Genomic DNA, 21,671 nt, shown 5'->3' on the forward strand with positions numbered 1-21,671 from the left:
TAGTCACTGCTATTCATTAAGTAAAAGCTGCTGTGCAACACTTAAATTCTGAACCTCAACACACATGAATTCAAATCGCTCTCATTTTAAAAATTTTGTTTTTGTTTTTTGGTCTCCATCAAATGAAATTTAATGGTCACCAAAATTTGGTAACAACATTCAGTAACACTTTATTTTACAGTGTCCTTGTTATATATGTTACATGTATTTACCATAGTAATAACAGTAAATGATGCATAATTACATGCAACTAAACCCTCAACCAAATCCTAATCCTACCCTAACCCTATAGTAAGTATATGTAGTTGCTTAATATTACTCAGTACTTAAATATATAATTACACTGTAACAATGACACCTTAAAATAAAGTGTAACCCAACATTATTTTAAAAATATCTGTCATGTTCCACAGAAGAAAGAAAGTTTTGGAACAACGTGAGTGAATAAATGATAACAGAACATACATTTTTGGGTGAACTATTCCTTTGATGGTCTTTAAAGGGTTCTTCAGGGTTTTCACAATCTGTAATCCTTTTTTATTCTTTACACGTCCAGTATTATCATCTTCACACAGGATATTCATAACTGTCATAACGAGTCCTGGCCTAACTTTAGTCTGAAACGTGTTCATTTTTCCCCTTCAAGAGAGTCACAGAATAAATAGTGCTCTGGACAAAGGAGGGTTTGTGAGTGAATTATAAGGGCAATGGTGGGGATATTTGGCCGCTTTCTTTATGCAGTTAGTCATAAGGGTGGTACTTCCTGTCTTTTCAGATAGAACTGCTGTTTATTCCTTTATGTAATCAAATTTCATGGGTTTCAAGCAGACCCAGTCATGTTTTGATTTATCCTCATATATTTGTGGTGGTTTTGGTGGACAGACATGGTGGGAGAATTTACACATACAGTAATTGTTGCAAAATATTTTTTATGAACTCATAAGCAAGAGCTGTTGTAAATGGAAAGTTCAAAGGGGGATTTGGTTTAAAGGCTTATTTGGAGCAAAAACATGGAAGCAGACATTGGAAAGTTGGATTACACTTGAAGGCTCCTTAAGTTTTCCTCTTTCACTCATATTCACAGGTGTTTGTTCAAATGGCTGGGTTTAGATAGCATGTCTGTGTCTTTGTTTGAACACACAAACACAGAAACAGTTTGAACTTTGTACCTGGATGGGTGAATTCTCAGGGTGTGTCTCTGCCTGAGAAATTTCACGCCAGAGAGAGAAATAAAATCAGAACAGACTAGTAGTAGGAAAAGCTGAACACATGGCTTGATTAACTACAGGTGGTGCAAATTTCTTGAATATCACAACAAAAATGTACCTATGCATATGATTCACTACAGTTCCCAGCTGAAATGAACACTAAAGGCAGTAAAACACAAATAACTTTTATTCCTTTTCACACAAATTATGATTACAGATTCATAATTTGGTTGAAGCCATTTTCTTGTCAGGGCTTTTCTGGCTGACAACAACTGCAGATAAGTACGTGTTTAGGATTCTGTTAACCCTCTGGGGTTCCTCATTTTTGACTCACACTCAGGACCTTCGGGTCAAAAATGGCCGGGAGGGTGTGATTAAGATAAAAATTTTTTTGACTAAAATCAAAATATATATATATATTTTTTCAATAATATTTTTTTTTTTTTTTTTTTGGTGTTTTGAGAGAATTTTATGATAATAATGAATAATCTATACAATAATTATAATCAATTTTTTTCCCATTGAATATAATAGAACATTTGTATATATATTTTTTTTTATTAATTAATTACTATTTCAGGTTAAAGTAGAGACTAGGCCTATAGAAAAAAAACTTGAAGTCAGATTGGTGCCATCTGGTGGAAGTAGTGAGCATAAGTATCATGCAATATCATATTGTAACCACTAGATGGATTTACAGCTCTCTGTAGAAAGGCTTGTGAATTCTAGTTGTTTTTGCACATATTTGCCTATTTTTTTTCAGGTTGTGGATTTAAATATATAATAAGAGATTCTCAGAGACTATTTTTGTCAAGTCTTTTGTTTGTTTAGTTGGTTTAAATGGTAATTCGAAGTGTCAGTTTTACTTTATAATACAGTCAAACCTGAACATTGCATTAGAAAGAGAACAAATGGAAAGCATTTTGTTACCCATTGTTTTAATTCTAACTTAATAAAAATGCAATTCTTTCAGTCATAATTTTTTTTTATTAACCTTTTATAATAAACATTTTCATTAAAATTATTTTTTGTACAATTCAATGAACAGTAACTCTTATTCAAAATTGGCAACAGCAATTATGAACAAAAAACTAAGGCATTTTTAGAGTTGTTTTGTCTGAGTGACACACACAAAACTAAAGACTCATAACTTCAAAATTGTAGCAAGGAGAGTCAAAAGGTAGGTATCGGTTGAAAGAACACTTTTCAAATTTTTTTGCAAATATAAATTACATTACATTTGGACATTCTCCTGCCGAGAAACTGCTGATAAAATACAAAAAATGTATATAATTTTTATTATGATAATGCATATCTTTCTTATTTTACATGGAATAACTCAGGAAGGAAATAAGGTAGGAGGAAATTTCTTTTTTGGGGAAGTCACTCTACATATGCGCTGCATCTGGATAAAATTGTGTGATGATTGGATAAAGGAATCAAAAGTTACAGCATTTGGAACCAAGATAGCATTTTTGTTGAGTGCTTGACATGGGCATTTTTTATATTGTTTCACCATGAAGAATATCTTGTCATAAAAGCAATAGATTAAGTTCATTTTGGGCTCATTTTAATTGTAATAATATGCTGTAAAAAATGAAGTGCCATTTTCAAAGATTTTTGAATGTTTCATGAGATGTATGATGTTTTTGACACATTGCAGTACATAGTACAAAAAAGTATTTTATAGATTATGAAAGAAATATTCTATTTATCAGCAAATAACTCAGCAATACTTAGGAGTTTTTCAAATTGGCTACATTCACTGTAAAGATCAGACTCTAAGCTTTCAAATGACATCAATTTTGTTTTAATCAAGGCAATATTTTTGAAAAACATGATAATGAATATTTTTGCAGCTAGGTGGCGCCCGCGGGCGGTACACTCCGGTTTAGAGCGACTAGTCAGCTGTCTTTCAGAGTTGATCGAAGTGGTTAGATGCTTTAAAAAACTGAGATTCTAAGCTTTAAGATGATATATATTTTGTGTTATTCCACGTTTGAAAACGAGCACGGACGGTTCCGGGAAAATTGGAAAACACTTTGCACCCCGGAAAGATGAGAGACTTGTTTTTTAGCCAAGTATGCATAACTTCGTGAGGAATATCTCGTGATCAAAGCAATGGATTATGTTGTGTTTGGGCCCTTTGTAATCGTGAGAATCTGCTGTCAATCAAGATGTTAGATTTTTCACAATCGATGCATGTTTCATTGAGTTATGAGCTGAAACGTCACATCAACCACTGAAACGGTACACTCCGTTTTAGATGGATTACTCAGCACTCTTTAGGAGTTGATCAAAGTGATTAGATGCATTAAATAGCTGAGATTCTAACCTTTAAAAATATACCTAATTTTGTGTTATCGTGGCTGATTTGTAGATTGTACGCACAAAAAAAAATCAGTATTTTCATATTTTTGCCAATTTCCCATTAATTTCCTATGGCGGTCATTTTTGACCCGAAGGTCCTGAGTGTGACTATTTTTTTTACAACCACTTAGAGTTTTCAAATCCTGTCCCCAATTTTTTTGGGTGTTCATATACCAAGTACCAATAAAGTCACCAGGTTTCGGACCATTCCGATGAAGCTACGATTTAAAAAATATATATATTTAAAAGCTTCCGGTCATTTTTGACCGAAGGACCCCAGTCAGATTTGGGGTTTCCAGACCTAGGTACATGTATAAGAAATCAAAAGGGATATTAGTTTGAAAAATACTCTCTAAGAATCTGTGTACCTCTTGCCAAAAGGGTACAGCCTTTCGGTAGGCCCAGAATAAGTGATAATGATTAGCGTCGCTGTCGCCACACAGTCTCCAGCACCCTGTTCCTATGTTTTGGTATGCTTTCTGAACAGGGGTAATAAAAAATCTCATTAAGTTTTTCCATCCAAATGCTCTCCAAGTTAACGAGTAAAGATGGGCATACATTGTGTGATGTCTGTGCGATTTCAGCAAGGTACCTACTCACACTGAATGAGTAGATCGCATGCGATGTAAAGCCAAAGCTCAGGATTTATGTGCTCACACTATGCTGTCCGAATGTCGAGCTGTGACTTCACTGCTCACACTATACGTGTGAAATATGCGCGAATCAGCGCGATAAACCCTCGTGCCGGGTTGCGCCTATAGACAATATCATGTATCCAGAGATATTTTCAAAACAAGCATCAGCTATCAATATCAAGATGATTTAGCATTTCCAATTTATGTATTAAATTATTATTAGTATTACAGTGCATGCAGAATTATTAGGCAGGTTGATTTTCTGATCATATTTTTTTCCAGGCATATTTTACCAATTCCAAACCACATTAATCATAATAACTACAATTCATTTTGTATTTAATCATTTATAAGTGATATATAATTGTTCATGAAGGCTGGAAATGAAAAACGCCTTATTTTCAGGTGTGCAGAATTATTAGGCACGTTTTCTTTTACAGATAAAATAAGCCAAAAAAAGATATTTAACTCAGACTGAAAAGTCAAAAATTATTAAATGCCCATGAGAAGAATGCAATACTAATGCAATACTAGAAATTGCAGTTAAGGCATGACCATTGGACAGTGAAATACTCATTAGGTCAGCAGGGTCAGACAAAAACAGGTGGAGAAGAAAAGACACATGTTAACTGCAAAAGAATGAAGAATTAAGGTGAAGAATTAAGTGTGAAACCATCAGGAACCCTTTGTCTCCAGCGCCACCATTTTCCAGAACTGCAACCAACCTGGAGTCTCCGGAAGTGCAAGGTGTCAGGATCTCAGAGACTTGGGTTAGGTAAAGAATCCTAAAATGAACCCCCTCTTAATAAGAATCACAAGCTGAAGTATAGTAAAATACATGAAGACTGTTTTTTTTATAGGCTTTGTAGACAGACAGATTGAGAGTGACTCTTGAAGGACCAGCACCACATCCTCTTCTACCACTATTTGAAGAATTCATCTTCCAGAATACGTTTTAATAAGTTTTGGGAGTTTATTTTTAGTCCATCTCCTACCATGAAGTCCATTTTGCAGAGATGGACTAAAAATGAACTCCCAAAACTTATTTTTTATTATTATTATTATTACTATTACATAATATATGATTTGCAAACTAATACATTTTGACATTTGCGTCACATAGCTTTCTCCATCTTTATTGCTTTTCCGCTGTAAGTAAACTTGCTTGGTAGCTCACCTGGTACAGCATTGCGCTTGCGATGCAGAGCTCTTTGGTTCAAGTCCTGGGTAACATGGTTCACCAAAATAGCTTGAAGTCATGTACTGTAAAAACAAGGTTAAATGGCTTGGTTGCTTCAGCAAATGTGTTTTTGTCTCACATTTTCTTTCTTAAAGGAGAACTCCGGTCAATTTTAACATTGAGCTCATTTTTTTGTACATTTGGAGTGCTGTCAGTACAGAGAACAACGACAAAAATCGGTGTTGCCTACATCGTGTTATCCTCGTTTTAAAATTTGCACCCTGTTGACTTCAATGGGGCAAGTTTTAAACCTGCTTTTAGCCTCTTAACATCCTTGATGTGTCATTACAAGTGCACAGGTCATGTGAGTGAATCCTTCAGAGTCCCGCGTGATCATAGGTACTAAACCTATGCGCGTGAACTCGACAATCGATTACTGTGGACTTCGACCGAAAACAGGATGTAAATACAGGTATGAGCGCTGGCTGAATAAACGTCATTTTTTATATATTTCTTTCACATCTACTGCAGTCCGATTCACCCGCGTTCACTCCGAAGGAATCACTCACATGACCTGTGCACTTGTAATGACACATCAAGGATGTTAAGAGGCTAAAAGCAGGTTTAAAACTTGCCCCATTTAAGTCAACAGGGTGCTAATTTTAAAACGAGGATAACACGGTGTAGGCAACACCGATTTTTGTCGTTGTTCTCTGTACTGACAGCACTCCAAATGTACAAAACAATGAGCTCAATGTTAAAATTGACCGGAGTTCTCCTTTAACACTGTTGGTTGCATTTAGTGTAGAGTGGTATGTTATTTTCAAACATAATAGAGCATTAACCTTTTAGCTCCACTTAACGGACATTTCTTTTGATTCGAACTGCCGTGATATGTGCATGAACCAACCTAAAATATTTATCTGTTTTGAAGTCAAATGAACACACTTATTAGGGTCACTTGATTTTGAAACTGCCGTAAAATGTGCAAGAGTGAATTAGGTAATCCTAAAATGAATATTATCTCATCATTTTCTTACCTTCATGTTGTTCCACACTTGTATTACTTTCTTTCTACTGTGGTGCATAAAATGTACATTTTTGAAGAATATCCTGGCTAAACTTGTTGCTGCCAAGTTCCAAAATGACAAAATGTTCTTATTATTTCCGCACTATTTTACCAATCTTCTAAAGCTATATAGATGCATTGTATGATAACAGGCTGCAATTTAAGTTATTCACTGACAATCTTACATTAGTGAAATTATGGCAAAATTTCATTACAAAAACAGGTCCATTGTCAATAGTGTAGCAATTTATAAAGCACCACTCACATAGAAATCACTTTTATACCAAGCAGCTTTCTGTTTTCACTGCAGTGCAGTGAATGTCAGGTATAAATAAAATAGCATAAGTCATTTGGACCATTATGATTTTGCATCAGTTTTGAAGCTTGATAGCCCCAGTGCGTGTTATATGTTTTTAGATTCGCCTGATTCATCTGTATTATATGTGTTTCTGTTTCAGGGAGACATGGAAAAAGGTCTGGAAATGAAGAAACTGGTTCTGTCTGGTTTCTTGGCCAGTGAAGAAATCTATATTAACCAGCTGGAGGCATTGCTGCTAGTGAGTACTACTGCCACAAATATTGTCACTCACACTTTATGATAATCTTGATGTAGGAACGTCTCAGTTCTTGGTGTGTGGAGTGTTTTGAGTAAGCAATATAACATACTCGAGGTTTGCTGTTGAAGCACAGCCCCTTTAGCTGTGACTGTATTCACAGTGCAGCATGCCTAGAGTACCTTATTGCTTTTATAAAATGGTTACCACAATACAAATGTTTAGGGATGCACGATGATATCGGCACAACATCGGTATCGGCCGATAAAAGCTTTAAATGACCATCATCGGCAGAAGATATTAATATTTCTGCCGATGATAATATTTCTGCCGATGAGCCTTGCCGATAGGGTGGCGTGTTTCCTATGTGCACGTGACGACCGTGAACGTAGCATGAGCGCCAGCAACTTAAACTTCCAACATGTGGAGGCATTTCGAGCATGGGCGTCAGTTTGGGTTGAAATGTGCTGGGGACAGAGACGCATTCGCAAGTGCATTTTCAGAAGTGCTGGGTACAATGACGCAGTAATTTTTTTTTCTCTTTCGTGCAGGTCATGATTTGAAAGACGATGTCCTGTAGCTTACTAATGCAAGCTCTCCAAGCTACTATGCTCTCCACAGAGCATAAAATATTCATTTTATTTTATTTTTCGTGCTCGCATTTATGAGGAAAAACAGTGACAGTTCTCGGTTACGGACGTGAGCGCTCTGAAATTGGCACTAAAAGAGACTGCTTTAAAACTTTCACAGAGACCTCAAACAGAAAGCACAAAGCCTTTCTAAGTGAATTTCGTTTTGTATTAATTGTGTCTTAATTTTAATCAATGTTTCATCAACCAACTGCCTGGATTTAATAAATAATAAGTAAAGCAGATAATAGATATCACGACACGGAGGCGCGAACTGAACTGGAGTTCGTCTCATAAATGAAACGAAACTCAGCATAGCCTACTTGCCTCACAGACCTGAGAAATATATCTATTATCTACAGAACGCTTGAAATCATATTTTTAAACAGAACAATTCAAAACGAAAGAAAACTATGTAATCCGAAATGTGCATTTCTCTCTGGCGCGTTCTCTCACTACTGCGAAGATCGCGAGTCAGCATCGTCAACTTCATCTTTGCAGGCGAAACGGGTCACCACTGCATCAGCACCGAAAACAGGGGAGCATTTGGTAGACCTGTTCAAGTAGGAGAAGATGTACATTTTTTTATTTGAATTTTTTTTTTTAATTTATTTTACTCCTAAGGACTGAAGTTTGAAGTCTGAACTTAAAAATAAAATGTGGCACTGACATATCATTTATTCTCCAAGTGAAATAATTTACCTATTTTTCAGAGGTGAATGTCTGTCTACATTTGTAAAAGTATACATTTCTGATAGAATCAAATGTTGTTTTGTTTGTCTTGTTTATTGCCCTATCTACAACACATGAGTGTAATACGGTAAAGGTAGTACAGGAGAGAGACTTGGATTTCTCTTCAGTAAAATTAAAGTGTAAATATATCAGGGGGGAAAATGTGTATATACATCGGTATCGGCATCGGACAAAATTAGTCTGAAAATATCGGCATATCGAATATCGGCCAAAATGCAATATCGTGCATCCCTACAAATGTTAAAGACGAAAATATATGTATTAATGTTACTTTTTTAAATTAAAAATCTTTAAATTCCATCCTTCCAGAAAAAATTGTCTCTGACAGTGACAGTAAACGACAAGAAAATGTTCCTAGATGTAATACCTTATCTGATGGATGACTAGAAACGATTCTCATCTGCACAATATAGGATATTTCCTCAAACACATACATATGCTTATTTCTCTGCATGAGAAAACGTTAGTTTTGCATCTTTTATTTGAAACCAGACCTGTTTGCGGTTCAGCGCAACATAAGAAGTAAAGGTTGCCCAGTATAAACACAATATAACGGACTACAGTTCTACCTGAAACAGAAAACTTTAAAATACAATTATTTCCTCTGCACTTCGGAAACTGTGGGCTGCTTCCACATATACATACCTACATGTGAAAACATTCTTTGAGAGGGAAGCGTGTGTCCTCAAAAGCCAGCAGAGGTCGGTCTTTCTTAAATAAATAAATAAATAATTTATAAAATAAACTGTTGCATATTACATGGAACAGATTTCACAGATTTTTATAGTGATTGTTTATGTTGCTAATGGTGGTTGCTAAGGGTGTCACGCAGTGACACAGATCTGTTGGGTGAAGCAATCATAGCCGTGCTTTATTGTAAATAAAACACACCTATTTACCAATCAGCATCAATTACCCTTGCTGTTTGCAATCTTGTACCTTTAAGACTTTTTATGGAAATATAGTTATGATTTGCTATCATAAGGAGGAAGGAATTTACCTTTCATAAGAGCAAGGAAAAGTTAGTTTTCCACAATATGGCTGCTTAGAGTGCAGTAAAAAGAACATGCGTACACTAAGCCAATCAGGAAGCAGCATTTCCTATTTATAGAAAAAGCTGAAATCTGAAGTCTAGCAGTACTTTGTTCCTCTGCTGTTTGAACGTGTCATTTCCTGTCTTTTTTTTAATCTGCTGTCCAGTGTATTCTGTGCAACAATGTATCACAGCAGTCAAATATTCAATCAGTTGTGCCAGTGTCTCTCTTGCCATTATTTCTAATCACAATCTAATGGGAGTTGAATCAACTGCGGATTTCTAGATTGTTCATTGAATTTGATACGAGAGGATGCAGAGCAAAAATGAAACCCTCATGATAAACAATGATTTCCTCTCTAAAACCATTAGGAACACACACACACACACACACACACACACACACACACACACACACACACACACACACACACACACACACACACACACACACACACACACACACACACACACACACACCCTGAAAACCAATGTGAGTATTTGTAGTGTGCTAATTATGCTGGACACACACTGTGCCACCTACTGTTACAGTCTTTTAGGAACACCTGGATATCTCCTGTCTTAGTTTAAGTAAACCTACTGATGAATTAATTACAACAGACCTGGGGTTTTATGTACTTCTGCTCTCTGCTGCACACTTCCTGCCCAAACATTACACAGTACTTTGGACCCACAAGCAAAATATCTACAAATACTTTGGCAGAGCATACTGTATATACAGTGAGGAAAATAAGTATTTGAACACCCTGCTATTTTGCAAGTTCTCCCACTTAGAAATCATGGAGGGGTCTGAAATTGTCATCGTAGGTGCATGTCCACTGTGAGAGACATAATCGAAAAAAAAAAATCCAGAAATCACAATGTATGATTTTTTTAAACTATTTATTTGTATGATACAGCCCCTCGTGACGTCAAATCCAATGAGGGCGCTTCGTGCCCACTACGTCACGTCCCGCCGAAACGGGCGTGGCTTGGGCCTATAAATATAGCTCGACAGGCTGGAGAATCTGGTTTTTCATCTCTTCATCGAAGCTCACGCATCGCTGGATCCCGAGAGGAAGAAGCCGCGCCGTCTGAGAAAGCCTTCTGCGGGACGAGCCTTTGCATCTGAAGCCGCTGGCCGACAACTCACCGCCTTCAGTCGCCGTTCCTGCTACGCTATCCGGCGTCTATATCCTTTTTCTCTGCTAGTGTGTGTTCGCCGCTGTGACTCACACTCTCTGCCTAAAAGAGCCGAGCGTCTTTTTTAAGATGTCTCGTACCTTCTGTGGCTCGTGTCGAGCCCCACTCAGCGACGGGGACCGCCATGTCATCTGCGTTTCCTGCCTGGGTGAGGATCATGCAGCTCTCGCGCTCGCTGATGGTGGCTGCCCTCACTGCGAGCTGATGCCCATGGTGACTCTGAGGACTCACCTGGTATCTTTCGCCGAGTCTGCACCTCCGCCCGCTGCGGTGCCGCGCCGTAAAAAGCGCCGTGCTCAGCGGGTCCCGGAACCTCCTCCAACCCGCAAAAGCTCACCGGTTCGCCCGCCAGCTTCGCCGCCTGCTTCACCCGAGTCTCTTACTGCCGGACAGCGGCCGCCGCCTGCCGCCACTTCCGTCATGGATGACGACGAAGAAGCCGTGTGTGTGGAGGATGACAGCTGCTCTCTCCTGGGGTCGGGTAGTGAGGACTGGTCGAGCTCTGTGGATCTCGCCCCCTCTGTTCACCAGCCTTCTGGGAAAAGAGCCAACATTGAAGCAGAGCTCATGCGTCTGCTCGAGCAGGCCGTTGCGAGCCTCGGCCTTGAGTGGTCTATGCCCGAGGAGCCTGCGCACAACCGGCTGGACGGTTGCTTCCTGCAAGGGGACCGCGCTTCGCCGTCTTCAAGACCCGCGCCCTTTCTTCCTGAGCTTCATGAAGTCGCTAAGTCTTGGAACGCCCCCTTCTCAACCAGCGTGCGTACCTCCGTCTCAGCAGCATTCTCCGTGGTGGACGGTGCTAAAGACAAGGGGTACCATTCTCTTCCCCCCGTGGAAGAAGCTGTAGCGGCCCATCTTTGCCCGCCCTCTGCTGGACGGCGTGCTAAGACGGCGCTACCATCAAAAGCCTGCCGCACAACTTCAGCTATGCACGGTCGCGCTTACACCGCCGCTGGGCAGGCTGTATCGGCACTACATTCTATGGTCATCCTGCAGATCTTCCAGGCCAACCTTCTCCGTAAACTGGATGAGGAAGGACCGGGAGCTATCAGCGTGCCGGACCTTAGGAGTGCTACGGATCTTGCCCTTCGCGCCACTAAGTCCGCTGCACAGGCCATAGGGCGGAGCATGGCCTCTCTCACTGTAGCTGAGAGACACTTGTGGCTTACGCTATCCGAGATGTTGGACTCGGCTATGATATTTCCTGGTACCGAAAAAAGACGGGGGTCTCAGACCCATTCTAGATCTAAGACAGCTGAACAAAGTGCTTTTGAAACGCCGGTTCAGAATGCTCACAACCAGGAAAATCCTCTCGCAAATTCGCCAAGGGGACTGGTTTATGTCAATAGATCTGAAGGACGCGTATTTCCAAATACAAATAGCGTCATGTCACAGGCAATTTTTGAGATTCGCCTTCGAGGGCCAGGCATATCAATACACAGTCCTGCCGTTTGGCCTGTCCCTAGCACCCCGTACATTCACGATGTGCATAGACGCGAATGTGCATGTGCACATTCACGATGTGCATGGACGCTTGCGCCCCTGAAACTTCGGGGCATGCAAGTTTTGAATTACTTGGACGATTGGCTGATTCTAGCTCGATCACACTCAGAGCTCATAGAACACAGGACCATATTACTCGAACATCTCGAGAATCTGGGTCTCAAAGTCAATTGGGCGAAGAGTTCACTGTCTCCCAGTCAGAGAATATCTTTTCTGGGCACAGAACTGGACTCGCTGTCTAAACAGCACAGCTATCGCCACAGCGCAGACTGAATATTCAGTGCATGACGGAATCCTTCCGCTGCGGCACTTTAGCCCCGCTCAGACAGTTTCAGAAGATGCTGGGTCTCATGGCCTCAGCATCATCAGTACTCCAGTTGGGTCTGCTTTGCATGCGCCCACTGCAGTTCTGGCTAAATGCGCGAGTACCGCGTCGAGCGTGGACTTCCGGTCTTTTCCGCCTCAAGGTCGATCAGAAATGCGTCTCAGCTCTGAAACCTTGGAGAGCGACCGACTGGTACCGGTCAGGTGTAAGCCTGGGGACTTCCTCGAGTGTGAAGGTGGTGTCTACGGATGCCTCCACCTCGGGATGGGGAGCGCTGCTCGAGGGCAGACCGTTCGTCGGCCAGTGGTCAGAACGGGAAAAGCTTCTACACATAAACTGCTTGGAAATGATGGCAGTTGACAACGCGCTGAGGCGTTTTTGTCCCCAGATAAAAGGACACCACATCCTGGTCCGTTCGGACATCATGTTGGTGGTGGCTTATATAAATCGCCAAGGGGGTATCAGGTCCCGAAACCTCTACAGGCTGACGGAGCGCCTCCTGGTCTGGGCTCAACACAATCTGCACTCGCTGAGAGCAACGCACGTGCCAGGCCACCTGAATATGGGACCAGACAGACTGTCCAGGAACAATGTTCCGGCAGGAGAATGGTCTCTACACCCGCAGACAGTTCAACTGCTGTGGAAGACATTCGGCAGAGCGAAGGTAGACCTATTTGCGTCTCAGGAGAACGCTCACTGTCTGGAGTTTTTCTCCAAGAGTAGGGATGCGCTGGCCCATGTCTGGCCCCGCTGCCCGCTCTATGCTTTTCCCCCTGTCACGCTTCTACCTCAGGTATTAGGGCGAATCAGGGAAAGCGGATGCTCAGTGCTACTTGTGGCTCCGTTCTGGACGAACCAAGCTTGGTTCCCGGTTCTGATGCAGCTGACAAGCACTGCCCCATGGCCGATACCAGTGAGGAGGGACCTCCTCTCTCAGGCCAAGGGCTCGATCTGGCATCCTCGCCCAGAGCTTTGGTCCTTACATGCGTGGGCCATCAACGGGTACCCGCTAACCTCCCGGTGGGAGTGTTAAACACGATTACGCAGGCTAGAGCCCCGTCTACTAGACGGCTCTATTCCTCGAAATGGTATGTTCTCTCCTTCTTGCAAGAGCTACTGGATAAGGGGAGAACCCCATCCACGCTCAAGGTTTACGTGGCGGCCAAGCAGCGTTCACTAAACCAACGCTCGGCCAGTCACTTGGAAGGAACGATCTGGTCATTCGCTTCCTTAGAGGAGCTAAGAGGCTGAATCCTCCCAGACCTCCCTCAGTTCCCATGTGGGACCTTTCTACGGTTTTGGAAGCCATGAAAGGGGCCCCATTCGAGCCAATCCAATCAATAGATATCAAACACTTGTCTTTCAAGACAGTGTTTCTTCTGGCTCTCGCCTCAGTAAAGCGTATAGGGGACTTGCAAGCGCTCTCAGTGAGCGCGACGTGTATGGAATTTGGGCCTAATGATTCAAAAGTCATACTCAAACCAAGGCACGGGTATGTTCCTAAATCCCACAACACACCGTTTAGGGCATAGGTGATTTCCCTGTCGGCCCTGCCGGTCTCTGAGGAAAAGGATGCAAGCTTCTTTTGCCCGGATAGGGCATTAAGGGCTTATGTGTCTCGCTCGACTGTCTTCAGACAGACGGAGCAGCTCTTTGTTTCGTTCAGCGGATGTTCTAAGGGACTAGCTGTATCCAAACAGAGTCTATCCAGGTGGATAGTTGATGCTATAGCGGTGGCTTACACTTCTAAGGGCCTGCAGTGCCCGTTAGGTGTCAGAGCGCACTCCAGAAGAGGCATGGCCTCGTCGTGGGCTTGGTCTAGTGGGATTGCCTTGCAGGATATCTGTATGGCGGCAGGCTGGGCCTCCCCGTCTACATTTATAAGGTTTTATAACCTAGAGGTTCCCGCCTTGCAGGCTAAGCTGCTTTCGGTCTAAATCAGTATTGTCTGCCCTGATGCTATCAGCTCAGAATACTGAAACTGCTTAAGCGCCGCTCGCTGATTGATTAAATAACTCTATGGGCAGTGTGTAAGACCCATAATATTCATCAATCCAGGCCGAGAGTTTCGCCCTGACTGTGTGGAACACTATTGATATAATTGCTCCTTATTGGATGCTACTTTTACGGGAATGATGCTGTTCTAGCCCCTCTTTCCCGGACTCTCTGCGAGTCCCTGGTGATCATGCACTATATGAGCCCCGGGCACCTGCCCTTGGGATTTTGGTGTTGGATCTCAGCACGCACAGCGTTTTACACTGTGTTCCCCTAGCGTAAGATATTACCCAGTACGAGAGACCTCTCGTAAGAGAATGTACTCGGTTTCTAACGTAACCTCGGTTCTCTCTAGAAGAGGGAACAAGTACTGCGTATCTTTGCCGTGCCTGCAACACGCTCTGGTTCGCTTCGGCGATGAAAAAACAGATTCTATTAACCTGTCGAGCTGTATTTATAGCCCCAAGCCACGCCTGTTTCGGGCGAGGGGCCTCTCTCGATAGGCTGCTGCAGTTGCCGCAGGGCAGCCAATAGGCGTGCGAGCCGTCTTGCCTATGTCTGCATGCTGCCGCAACGCGTTTTACATTATTTCAAAATTAAGGATAATTTTTGGCTTCAATATCTCGCGGAAAAGAGATTTTCCCCTAGCGTAAGATATTACGCAGTACTCGTTCCCTCTTCTAGAGAGAACCGAGGTTTCATTAGTAACCGAGTACGTTTCCGTGAACTTGTTTGTGGAGCATGTTGTTTATGCTGCTATTTATCAATGTATACTTTATGAATATAAAGGTAAGAATGAAAAGAATGTAATTAAGAATGTCTCTTTTAAATTCTAATTGTCGTGTTTTCTGTCACCATTTTACATTTTTCCCCTGAAACGCTGAAACTAGTGCTTATATAACATGCCTTGTTTCTGTCACCGTCCAAAGCACTTGAATATGACCTGAGGCATGCTATTGGTTGCCAAGTATAGTCATAACATTCTAACACAGTATTGTTTCACACTGCACACGTTTGGCACTACAAAAGTGGAGCTAACCCCAGGTAAAAAGTGGTGCAAACCGCTTCTAAATTACAAGAATGAAACAAGTGTGTTCATTTACTCAGAGTTAAAAGCGGCGTTTAGAACAACGGTAACCCAGGGTGAAGCCGCAGCACAGTGTGAAAAGCCCTATGGATTAATTTTATGATGTCTTTATGAAGTTTTTGATGTTTCACAGTTTTGGTGTAATGCACTTTCAATGGAGGGACAGAAATCTCCCATGTTTTAATTTGAAATATCTTAATTTGTGTTTCTAAGATGAATGAAAGTCATACAGGTTTGGAGCGACACAAGGGAGAGTAATTGATGACAGAAATGTCAAGATTTTGAATATTCATCCTGATGTGAACATCAAATTAAGTCTTTATATCAGAAGGTTGTTAAGAACTTGAGAACATAAATCCAATCAAGTGTGTCCAAACCTTTAACTGGTAGTGTAGCAAATAGGCATGTGACAGTATCAAATTTTCATGTAACGATAATTGCTGAAGCTTTTATCAGGGTATATATTATATTATCAAGATATTGAATTAAGTTACCAAAAAGTGTTGTCCTCCTAACAGGTTTAATAAGTTTTTCATATAACAAAAAGAACATTTAAATACAATAAAAAAATACACAAACTTGTATAAAGTAAACAAATGTTTCAGACTGATTAAAGTGCAAAAGAACTATAGAGAACAATAGGTAACACTTTACAGTGAGGCCCTTCAGATTAACATTAGTTAATCCATTAACTAACAATGAGCGATATCTACATTTGTTCCAGTAGTTATTATTCTGTTATTATACAGCTATGTGTCATACATGATTCTGATTGGTCAATCGCTCCATCCAGCGGTATGTTATCCCCCCATAACAACCGTTAAAAACGAATAACACAGGCTCATCCGGGTAACTGTCACTGAAGTCCGTGCTTTACTCTTGCTAGGAATTTTTTTTCCTTGTTGATGTTTTGCGTTTAGTGAGCTTAACTCAAATCAATATTTTGTGTACAGTTATTTAATTGACATCCGCTATCGCGGACTCACTCTCTCTTGTTTCATACAAATGCAGCTGCTGCCATTTTGCTACGATTGTTTTGTACACTGTAATGGATTATAAGATAACAAACAGGTTTGATTTTAAACAAAAGCAAAAGTTTTGATTTAAAACAGTTTCATTTTAAATTAATATGTCTTATCCCCATAATTATTTATGTGGTGAAATACCATGTAAAAAGTGGTATGACTGCACCATATCCCTTAAATATCAGTCTAGTTTGAACTTGCCGCTTGCTAGCAACTGCTCTCTCCTTGGAAACTTTGCGTTTAAAGAGCTAATAAAACATTTAGACTCAGATCTATTTTTCATGTCTAATTAGATTAGATTAGATTAGATTCAACTTTATTGTCATTACACAAGTACAGGTACAAGGCAACGAAATGCAGTTTAGGTCTAACCAGAAGTGCAATAGCAGCAAGTGCAGGATATACAGTGGTTCCATAAGTGCAGAACATGGATATGTACTGAATAAATATAGAGTTGAATACTATTATAAACAAAAATTTACAGATAGATTGTCCTATGAATATAATATACAGATTATTACTGTGAACAGAGTTTACAGCTAGATATGTACTGAATATAATAATATACAGATGGCTATTACTATATATTATATATATTACTATATTACTATATTACTATATATATTATATATATTATATACTATATATATTACTATAATTATTTAGTTATGTGGCAAGTAGTCGTGTAATAAGCGAGATAATGTACATCCAGCCAGTTTTTATTGCAGAATAAACCCCTTCAGGGTGATTCAAGCCCCTTTTGCTGATCACCCTGTCAGGGTTTATTCAGGGGACGGAGGAAGACTAATTATAAAAACTAATTATAGAATTATAAAATAAAGAACTAATTAACACACTGACAGCAAAACACAAGACCTGAAATACAAACATGAATAAAAACAAGCTCAAAATGTGACAGTACCCAGCCCTCCCAGAAGTTGCATCCTCGCGCCGTAAAACATCCACAGGGGTGGAAGGGTGGGCACCCTAGAGGCTGACGAGAGGGTGGCTTAACAGAACAGGAAGCCTCTAGGGAGGTGCAGGCAGCTCAGGGGCCCAGGGAGGCGCTGGAAGTTGCAGGATTGGCCTCTGTTGCCTTGACCCGGTAGCTTGGCTTGGCCACTATGGCCAGAGACGTATAGCACCCCACAAAATTTTCTTGGGAGGAGCTATGGGGTTATAAACTGGAGTGGGCTCTTGGGCTGGAACGGGCTTTTTGGCTGGAGCGAACTCTGGAGCTGGGTCAGGGGCTGGAGCCATCACTTGGCTCTGGTCAGGTGCTGGAGCCATCACTGGACTCTGGTTAGGGGCTGGAGCCATCATTGGACTCGGCTCAGGGGCTGGAGCGGATGAGTGTGTAGCCCAGACACACAATGCCAGAGCCATTATGGTCAGTGCTGCACTCTTTGGGCTTAGCTCTGGAATTGAACTCTTTCAAACAGATTTGGGGATTTCTCTTACTGGAAAAAACTCAGGAATTTCTCTCACTGGAACAGACTCAGGAATTTCTCTCACTGGAACAGACTCTGTGGCTGGCATGCTGGTTTCCTCTTCGCTCTCGCCGATGATAAAAGGGAACCATTGCAGAGGAGTACCCAGTTCACGCACATTCCTCAAATGTCCCTCGAGGTCTGTCTCCGGGCAGGAGTAGTAAGTATACAGGGCCACCTGTCAAAAAATGATTGATTGACAGGTGCCCCGCCCCTTCCGGCGACAGGTACCCGCCCCTTTTGGCATAGGATCAAAGAGATCAACAGAGAACAAAGGGAGATCAAAGCAGATCAAAGGGATCAAAGGGGTTGACAGTTAGTTTTGACTTTTGATTGACAGGTCGACAGTTCGTTTCGGGTTTTGATGCCTTTTGATATTGACAGAAAGTGTTATAATAATATGTCATGGCTATGACAGTTAGTTTGAAACCGTTTGATGCCTTTTGAACATGACAGAAAGTGTGTTATAACTAGGGATGGGCATTCGATTAAATTTTCTTAGTCGATCGTCGGGAGAATTAACGATCAACTATCGATTAATCATTAATATTTTTATATTGAAATTCATTATTTATTTAACTTTTTATAAATTAAAAATGCAATGAAAATACAAAAATACAGTTTGTTTGTCCTCGATGAGATCTTTATCACAAGAAGATCAACTTGTGGCAGTGAAACTGGACGTTCGGTAGACTTGAAGATATGCCCTGCGGTGCTCTAAAACAGCGGAACCTGCAGCTGCGAGCAGGCGTTCTTAAACAGAGACCAATGGCCACTTAATCCGTTTTCTGTGATCGGATAGCTATCCGATCATGAAAAGACCAAATGTAAATGCCCTCCGAAACGCATTCGAGACGGATTTAAATCCGATCGCTCAAACCACTTCAGGAGGAGATCTGAGACGCATTCCAGACGAAACTGGACAAGAGTAAATGCATCTGGTTGTTGAAACCACATATGTAAATTTGACTTATCCCAAAAATGCTAAGAAATAAACGTGTGAGAGCGTGTTATAGGCTATATGTCATGTTATAGCCAGATATGACGACGCTACTTCAACACGCATAGATGAGCATCTATTCATCAAGCCAACGTGCAAACTATCGCAAATCAAAGTGAAAGTCATTCATCAACACACAATCATCTTCATTAAAAGTAAAGAACCGAAATGATCTTACCAGGGCTGTTGCCGCAATATCTTGTTGCGGTCTTTGATTTAGAAATTTTCGCTGATGATCAATAAAATGCAGCTCATATCAGTTGCTTTCGGTATCGTGCAACAATTTAAATATAGCGCAGGAATTCAAGATCGGATTTATGTCCGTTTTGCAAAAACACATTTATGTGACCAGGTGTAAATGGAATCGTTTGGATAAATCAGATGATCTGAGAAAACGCATGAAGTTCCCATAGAACTTCTGCACCAGTCTACTGATTTCTGTTGAGAAAGATAAGCATGTTGACATGATCTGGGATCAGACGCGACCGCAACCTGGTGACAGCCAGTCCAGCCGCCGAAAACACCCGCTCTGAGGGGACTGACGTTGCCGGGATGCACAGGTACCTCCGCGCTAAAATTAATTCCATTGCTTCAAGACTCACACTACGCAACGCAACCTGCATTAGTTTAATCGATAACAAATAAACGTGATCGACGAAATTCTTAACGATCAATTATCGATCGACGATTAATCATGCCCATCCCTAGTTATAACAATATGTCATGGTATCTGACAGAAAGTGTTAATTGTTTGAAGCTGTTTGAAGACACTGTGATTAAACAATGCGTCATGGTATCTGAAAGAAGGTCTGATTGTTTGATGCCTTTTGATATTGACAGAAGGTTTTGAAGCCTTTTGGACTGTTAGTTTGAGGTTTTGAAGTTGGTTGACTATCACACGATTATCCTCCCTACATATTCCTGAGCGTATCCGGGCTGTAATGTGAAACTGATAAGGATAAACTGTGGAAGTTTATCTCACACACAAATGTTGAAAAACCATTCAGTTCTTTTAAAAGAATATAAATGTTTATAAAGATATTACTAAAACCTTGCACCAAAAGTTGAAATAAAAAATTGCAACGAGTCTCAAACCATAGGGAGTATGCTTCTCTGTGTGTGTGTGTGTGTGTGTGTGTGTGTGTCAAAGCAGGACTAGGGGCACGCGCGTCTGTGTGTGTGTGTGTGTGTCACGGGATTCCCCTCCCACCCCTTTGCATTTGAGCTCTGACATCTGCAAAAAAACATTCTATCCTTTAAAATAATTGTTGAAAAAAATAAAAGTTGAAAAACATACTGTTCTCATGCTAATTTAACTAAGGTTGAAAAAACTATGGAAGTTTATCTCACACAAATGTTGAAAAGCCATTCAGTTCTTTTAAAAGAATATAAATAATATAAAATAAAGATCTTACTAAAACCTCACTCAAAAAGTTTAAATAAAATGGAGTCACAAAAGATCACAGAGTGTTTACTGAAGCGCCTCTCCAGCACAGCCCCGGCCTGAGTGGTGCGCGCGCCCTCCGCATTCTGACATCCCCCTCCGTCTGCTCCTCCACATTCCAGAGCATGTAGTGAGAAACAGAGATTTTATAAAATAATGTATATTTCACACAAATAATATAATATACAATAATATAAAATAACATCTTACTGAAACCAATTCTTTCAGTTTTAGATAAAAGAATAAAAAATCATACATAAAACATTCTGTTCTTTAAAAGAATATAAATGAAATGTTTATAATATAAAAATAAATATCGTACTAAAACCTCACACAAAAAGTTTAAATAAATGTAGAACTATCCAGTAGAGCCCTGCGCGGGACTGTTTTCTTCATCCCGCGCCCGCCCGCCGTATGTGTTACACTCCCGCCCGCTCCCGCAATATGTATGTCCACTCCCGCCCGCACCCGCAAAACTCTGAGAATTTATTCCCGCACAATAATGGAGATGCATTGATTTTGTGTCTTCTCCCGTCCCGCAGGAAAAAAAACACGTATTTGTATTGCTATTATTAAAGAGATTCATGGGGTTGTTTGTTTCGTTTCCCTGGCCGGCATGTATTCTGGACACATACACACAGGACAATGAAGTAAATCGAGTGTATGCTGTTTTTGGATGGTTTTGTTTTTGCTGATTTTTATTCAGGATACTCCGTCTGGCGCGTGCAATGATGCGTGATGATTCTCTCTGACCAATCAGCAGTCTGCCGTGTTTTCACGTCACATTTTAGTATCGCCTCAGCTCGCTCAGAACCTCGCCGGAGGTGGTACGAAAAAAGTACCTGGAAGCAGATACAGTTACAACTTTTACACAGTGGAAAACCAAACAGAGGCGAGTCGAGTCGAGCCGAGCCGAGGCAAGCTGGTACTGTGTAGTGGAAAAGCGCCATTATTGACATCTCCATCATGTCGCTAGGCTACCTCCTGATCCCGCAGTGTTTATTTTAGCCGCCCATTCCCGCCCGCAGCAAAGTTCAAACCGCCCGCTCCCGCGAGATTTGCGTTGGGTCCCGCGGGACCCAATCCCAATGCAGCCCTCTACTATCCAGTTTAAATACAATGGATTCACAAAAAAAAATGCAATGAGTTAAATGTTTATAGAGTTGAA

General features: G+C 41.0%; 1 protein-coding gene across 3 annotated transcripts in view; it reads left to right on the top strand.

Annotated features, from left to right (window-relative positions):
• The window catches only part of abr (ABR activator of RhoGEF and GTPase), a 331,053-nt gene that overhangs the window by 109,244 nt on the left and 200,138 nt on the right, over positions 1–21,671 (top strand). For all 3 annotated transcript variants that reach the window (XM_084412865.1, XM_084412866.1, XM_084412867.1), the window contains one exon: positions 6,921–7,019. In XM_084412865.1, the coding sequence (XP_084268991.1) occupies positions 6,921–7,019 (99 nt within the window). The remainder of the gene's footprint in view (positions 1–6,920; positions 7,020–21,671) is intronic.

This window comes from Rutilus rutilus (assembly GCF_951802725.1).
Source record: "Rutilus rutilus genome assembly, chromosome: 7".
NCBI lineage: Eukaryota > Metazoa > Chordata > Actinopteri > Cypriniformes > Leuciscidae > Rutilus > Rutilus rutilus.